The sequence below is a fragment of the Rhagoletis pomonella genome, unplaced genomic scaffold (genome assembly GCF_013731165.1).
Source record: "Rhagoletis pomonella isolate Grant_MI unplaced genomic scaffold, Rhpom_1.0 Rhpom_scaffold_00001, whole genome shotgun sequence".
Lineage (NCBI taxonomy): Eukaryota > Metazoa > Arthropoda > Insecta > Diptera > Tephritidae > Rhagoletis > Rhagoletis pomonella.
The window spans coordinates 50,478,041-50,485,331 of NW_023458555.1; the positions used below are offsets into that span (position 1 = coordinate 50,478,041).

The following is a 7,291-nucleotide window of genomic DNA, read 5'->3' on the forward strand; positions in this document are numbered from 1 at the left end:
GTTTAAGAAAAACTTGAATAACTCAAAACCTTACCAATTTAGACTTATGAGGTAAGGCAGTTTCTCACCCTTTAAATTTCTTTGCGAATATGCTCATTCAAAGTATGAAAGAGGAAGGTAAGATAAACGCGTGTCATTCCATGTTGAATTAAGTTGTGTTGGTATTTGATAAACAAAAATTTGGGACGTGAGTGAGTCTTTTTTTTGAAAAGAAGTAAAAACGGTGAGAAAATACCTTCACACTCATACCTCACAAGTCTATATCGGTAAAGTTTTGGAGCAGTTACAAAATTACCTATTCATGCTTGTGAAACCAAAAAATTTTAATCATATCTTTGAAATTACAAAGTCCTTTAAAATAAATCCTGGCATCAGAGAGGAAAAATAAAAACGCCACTTTATAAACAAAAGTCGGTTTCAAACCCCTTTATTTATTATTTATTTTATGGTAGGGGAGCTTCTCAAACAATATAGAAGCAATTTTTTTCAATTTGAGTTGTTGAAAAGTAATGAATATCTAAATTCCGGGATCCCGGGATCGTATAAAGCGTAAAACATTGCAATAATTTTTTCAAATTGCGCTGGGTTTTCGCTACTTTCATAATGGTTTAGTTTAAGATAAAATAATTCATGTTTGTAGCAGTAAAGCAACGCCAGCTAGTGTCCATTTGCCAGGCTTATCCTTGGTTTTTAGGTTAAAGGTCCAAACATAAGTGGGACCGCGCGTGCGCGTCTTATACAAAGGGCATTCGTACATGTTGCGCAAATCTTGTTTATCCTGTGTAATGGCCTGTAAAAAAAGAAACAACAGAAAAATAAGTTAGAGTTAGGCTATAAGTTTCCGTTAAAATATACATATGCATTAAATCATAAATTTAGTAAATAAAAAAAAATATAGCCTATGTCGTTTAAACTCTATGTGAGGTTGCACATTATTTTCTAAGGAGTAAAAGCACTCATATTTCAAAATGGTTCCCTTTTTTATATAGCAATCGCATTTCAGGCTAGTATATTTCAGGACGAATGTGGATATGGATTAAGCCAAGAGTTTGTGTGAGCAAATCCAATTTTTGGCACAAAATGTCTGCTACGCGGTTTTGTACTTTAATCCGAAAATCTCCAACCAGCAGAGAAACGTAAATTTTGACGACAGAGCGGTCTCTAACAATTTTCCATATCCGGAAACGAAAAGAAAACGACTACAATTGTCGTTTATTTTCGTTTCCGGAAAAAGTTCGAAACGTTCGAAAAAGATGATGTTAAATATTTAAGAGCAATAATTGTATTTCATTTGTTCAATCTGGACATTTGAAAGCACGCATCCGTAATCGGCTGTGGCTGAGCGTGCAGTGGAGCGTGCCATTATTTGTTAGCTTCCAGAAGGTGCGGGACCTCGCATTTGCGGGATTGTATTCCCTGTGTGTTAGTACGTATGTATGTTTGTATGTATATTTAATAGATACAAATTAAATGCAAACATGTGGCGCGAAGAATTTGAATATCATTTGGTTCTGTATGGCGCCAGCATCCAATCACCAGTTTGGAGCCACTTACACTATTTATGTATGTACCTACGTCTACATATATTTATCGATACCTTAGCGCCATTGCCACGATTTCAAAGACGCCAGATAAATATTTTGTTTTCTCTAATTTCTATTGTAGTTATTTGCAATTTTCTAAGGTTTGCTAATTAGTTCAACGCCACTTACACATGCCTACATGTGTATGTACGTTGGGGTGGTCCAAAAATGTATGTGAAAAAGTAAAGCCTCACTTTTTATGCTCTCGAAAAATATATACCCATATTTTTTTATTTTGAAATAAAAAAATATTTAGATAGAGGTCGCTCAAGACGCTCAAAGTTTTCCATGTATTTTGCATGAAAAAAAAGAAAAAAACTTTTCGTAGGAATAGTATAGAATTCTTGAAAATCAATATTTTCTGATCGGGAAACTCCGCTTCCCTTCAGGAAATTTCAAATAATAACTAAATAATTATTTAACCATTTTTTCATAGTAACTATATATTATAGGTCCGCCAAAACCCCAGAAAATGCCAGGAAATGCAATGGGGGGGATAAATAAAAAATCTTCAGTCCTACAAACTGGTTAAATAATCAACTGGGTATGGTTATTGGAAGTCTTCTGCAGAGAGTCAGAGGTCTTCGATATAAAATAAAGATTTTCAATAATTCTATACCATTTCTACGAAAAATTTAGTTATTCCCATATAAAATACATGGACAATTTTGAGCGCTTTGAGCGGCCTCTAAATATTTTTTGATTTCAAAATAAAAAAATAGGTGTATCTTTTATTCGATATAGAACAATCTTAGGAGGTGAGAGCATTAAAATCCAGACTTTACTTATTTTGGACCACTCTAATGTACTTACATGGCACGTACTTGTAGACGCCTAGAAAATTGTTGCCCGGTAGCTTGCCATCACTCACGTTCACGCTGGCGGCTTTGGTGGCGTCACTGGCTGTTGACTAGTTTGGTTTGAATCTTTTTAACCTTCGTTTAAATTCTACTCTAAATACATATGTATGTAGATAAATATGTATACGCTAATGTGCATACCTATGTTCTTAACTTTTCGCAAAACGGAAGCATGCCCGCTTGCGTGGTTTGTGAATTTGCAAAAATTTCAAAGGCAGCACGCTCTCTTACCCGTATATTGATGACTGGCAATGGAGGATAGAGCTCTTTCAGTCGCGATTCCATGATAATTCCCTGCTGTATATCCCATCTGGCGCCTTCCATAAATATACCATGAACGTAAGCGCCTTCGCGTGGTGCCGTGCTATAAATAAACACACAGATTTATAAGTACATTCATACATACATACTAGGGTGATTGACTCGGTTTTTCCAAACCGGTTTCCACCGTTTTTTTTTTAATATCTAGAGGTGTTTTTTTTTTGAAATCTTGATTTTTCGAATATCGAATTAACCGAATTTTTTTTATCGGACAAACCGGGTTCTTTCATTTCATATAAATATTGACCTCTCAATAAAAATTTTGACTTTTTCGAAGGCTTCCAGTTTAAGAGAAATCCCTAAATAGTTTAAATTTGTATCCTAAGTTATTTCGGGATGAACATTGCAGACAGAGGGTATTGAATATAAGCCCTCGATATGATATTTGATTCCAATAAATGAATGTTTGCCGCTTAAACGTTTTCTACGTGTTTGGGTGAGCTTTTTCAATTCGTGCTCTGCTTCTTGATGTTGTGACGCGAATGGGAGATCTTCACTTTTACTCCATCTCCAAAGAATCTATCAGGAGACGTTCAATAATACTCGCAGTAAGCTTATCTTTGCCATTTGACAGTTCTACTAGATTTAGTCCGAGAAGTATGAGATGATTCCATATTATAGTTACAAAAGTGGTTCAGGTCTCGTTTTAGAAGTGATATACATAAAAAAAATATTTCAAGAAATGCTAAAAAATTATAAAAATTACAAAAATTTGAAATTTAAAAAGTCCCAAAAGCAAAAACTTAGCTTATATTCATTTTTGGCTAAGTTTTTTTATACAATACCTCGAACCGATCTTCAAAGATCTTGAAATCTTCAAGAAGACCTTTTTAACGATATGCATCTTTGAACTATGAAAAAAAATTACAAACTCTACACAAATTAAATAAAAAAATTTAAAGTTCAAAACTTCATAACTTAAAAAACATTGTCTTGAAAGTTTCAGGATCTTTTACGATCAGTTGGATCAATGCGTAAAAAAAAATTCCTAAAACTTTTACTTCTACGAGTTTTTAATTTCAAAATTCTGCGATTTTTTTTATTTTTCTTTTTTTCATTATGCATTTTTTCTTTAAACTATCCCTTAATATCACCATTAAAATGAAAACATAACTTTACTTAGAGTTTGCAAAACAAAAACTTTCTTGAGTTCAAAAATTCATATCTTTTAAGAAAAGCACCTTTTTGAAAGCTTCAGGACATTTTAAGATCAGTTGGGGGTATTATGTTAACGAATTTCGCCAAAATTTTTTATACATGTTTGCTCTGCCGACCTTTGTAATTTTAAATTTTTGTATATCTTTTTATTTAAATTTATTTTTTTTATATGTATATAATTTCAAAAGGCAATAATCATTTTTGTAACTATAATAGATTTTGTGATATTCAAAAAGGAAACTTTCAAAACCAGAAAATTTAAAAATTTTGAATTTTGCATAACTTTAAACCGGAAGTCGTAAATACCACCAAAAGATAGAGCATCCCCGACGGAGTGATTCATATTTTTTCGTTTTCTAAAACCTTTTCGTCCGTTTCAGAAGTCCAGAACGAGTTGAGCTTCGAAGGTCATTAAGGGGCTAAAAAATGCACTTCCGTCTAATTTAAAAAAATGAACTTCGAAACCAGAAGACTGTACAACCACCAAAAGATAGAACATCCCCCATTCGGTAGGCCATATTTTTGTGTGTTTTCAATAAAAAACATTTCCCTCCATTTTATAGGGGGTGGAACCACCCGGTCTAGGACACCCCGTGTACCTACATACCTTTGTAAAGTTCTGCACATAAAATAAAGCAGGAATCACACTATATATTTGTTTATCGAGAATGAGTTCCGTTCAATAAAAAAATTGCCAAACAACCCCACTCTGTAACTCTTAAAATGTACAGATCTGTACAAATGTACAAATCGTGTGATTCCTGCTTAAGTTTGGGAATTTCTTGTCATTGGTAACAAATAAAAAATCATTGTGGCAATGCTGGTTATGATGGTGACGCCTGTGTTACTGCTGACTAGTAATGTTAATCCCGGCATCCCGGAATCCCGGTCTTTTTAGGATCCGAAAAATTGCGTTTTTAGTTTTTCACTCTGACGTCAGTAATTCAAAAATGATTCAAAAAAATATCAGTGAAATGTGCTTAGAGTAGAAGTATGGGTATCAAATTAAGGAGAAAATTCTGTAGAATTTAAACAGATTCAAATCTTTGGGGCATAAAGCCTGATTAGTATTGAAAATGTCCTTAAAAAATTGTATCCTTGAAATTTCGCAATATTTATTTTTGAAAAAATTACATTTTAAGGACTTATGTAAACTCGATAATATCCTCGAATTTCGTCCTTCTAACTTTATCAGCTTAAAAAATAACCTATTCGTCCTTGTGAATCCAAAAAAATTTTTTTTTTTTAATTCTAAAGAAATTTCCTCTTGCATTTGCTAACCATATTTTTATATATTATAATTTTTGGTATTAGTCGTTTCTTTGAAATTTCAATGTCCTTTAAAATTAATCCTAGCATCAGGGAGGAAAAATAAAAACGCCACTTTATAAAAATAAATCGGTTTCAAACCACTTTATTTATGATTTATTTTATGGTAGGAGAACTTCCCAAACAATATAGAAGCAATTTTTTCGACTTAAGTTGTTGAAAAGTAATGAATATCTAAATCCCGGGACTAATCCCGGGATCCCGGGATTGGGATAATGACATCCCGGGATTATAAAAAGCGAAAAAATTAACATCCCTACTGCTGACGCTTTGCGATCACGATGATTTTCAGATATTGACGCCTAGTTGTGTTGTCTCGCCATTGATTGGCATCACTTTCGGCGTCGTTGCGTTTAATGGCCCGAGGTGTTGGCGGCGTCAACGTCGTCACGGTTCTACTGGCGCGTCTTGCCGCCACCAGCAATTGCGCAAATTTGCTAAGTGATTCGTGTTTTAATTACAGGTCTTGGGGCGCACTAATTGCTATCATCACTGCGATCAGTCAATCAGTCAATCAGTGAACGCATTGTAATTGTTGTTCGATTTACAAGATCGTTTCATCATCGTTTTTGTCTACAAGGGATTCCCTCGACCAGTGATGGGGGAGAGCAAATATTCGAAGAGGGGTATACCTAATAAAATAGAGAAATTTGTGGCTGTAAAAAACTCGTCGGCCTGGCAGCGCAGTTTTAACCGTAAATTACATTTTAAATACAGACGACAACAGCGCTTTGCTTTCGTATAGAGGGAAACCAGTTTGGTGTGGAGTTGTACAGATGTAATGATACAAGTAGGCCGTGCGTTTCTGGTCACTTTAGGTATATTTAGCAGATGTATATTTTTTGATCTGCAATGATTTAGGCAAACATTTCTGATTGCCTTTTATCGGCAGCTCAAAACGCAGAAAAGGGAACTCAGACTACATGCCGTTCGTTTTACTGTTTCGTGTTCTCTTTTAATCTGTTTTAAATTTATACGATTCACGAATATATCGGGGTAGATTTTTGGGTTCTAAAGAGCTCAAGTCTCTCAACATATCGTTACCAATAGTCTCATAATTTTTACGAAGGTGGGACAGAAGCACAAAAAGTGTTCCGCTGTCTCATTCTCTGAATGGCAGCTACGACAAATGGGGTTTTCATCTATGCCCATCTCAGGTATTTGTGCCACGAGTGCAGCTTGGCTTTCAGTACAGACACCTAAGCTCTTGCTTCTCAACCTATTCTCCACAACGTAGTACATGGGCTTGAAGATTGCAAATACCTTGACTTGAAATGCCTGGGATTGAAATACGAAGCATGTTCCACAAGAGGGAAGTGAAGATTGCCTCCTCTACTTTTCATATAGACTCCAGATCCAGACCCTGCGTCAGTTTTGGAGCCATCAGTAAAAATCATACAGGGTTTTTAGCCAACGGGTTGCCTTAACGGCCCTCGTCGGATAAAAATATTAAGTAACGGTAGGTTTTTTCTTAACAGCGGTCGTCCCTCGGCAGGCAATGGCAAACCTCCGAGTGTATTTCTGCCATGAAAAACAGCTTCTCATAAAAATACAATCGCGGTTCGGAGTCGGCGTAAAACTGTAGGTCCCTCCACTTTGTGTGACAACATCAAGGCGCACGCCACAAATCGGAGGAGAAGCTCGGCCAAACACTAACACATGTGTAAGCCCCAATCTATTATTATTATTATTAGGTTTACCAGTGCATCCGGAACGGCCACAGGTGGTGTGGGAGAGAGCTCCCACATATGTATGTATATGTAGTACTGTGTATACATACAAAAATGCTGATTGAAATTAACAAAATAAAAATTTGTATTACATAGCAGCGTGGAAACCCTGGTGGAAACTGTTTTCTGACAAAAGTTCTCAACAATACCTTTAATTTGATAACCATATTGTGATGTTTCAGATGAATTGCGTTGAATCGAAAATGAGTGGCAACCTTACACTAATATCTTAAGGGATAATATTGTATATAGGGAAGCATTGTTTAAGAACATACTCTTGGTACCCTTTACCCGTTTTTCTAAACAAAAA

At 35.2% G+C, this 7,291-nt stretch overlaps 1 protein-coding gene across 1 annotated transcript in view; it reads right to left on the bottom strand.

The window, feature by feature from the left end:
- Nucleotides 1-586: 586 nt before the first annotated feature.
- The window catches only part of LOC118748469 (dynein beta chain, ciliary), a 77,548-nt gene continuing 70,843 nt past the window's right edge, over nucleotides 587-7,291 (bottom strand). The window contains exons 29-30 of the mRNA XM_036482969.1: nucleotides 2,675-2,807; nucleotides 587-790 (exon numbers count right to left, since the gene is read on the bottom strand). Coding sequence (XP_036338862.1) covers nucleotides 629-790; nucleotides 2,675-2,807 — 295 coding nt within the window. The 3' untranslated portion in view covers nucleotides 587-628. The remainder of the gene's footprint in view (nucleotides 791-2,674; nucleotides 2,808-7,291) is intronic.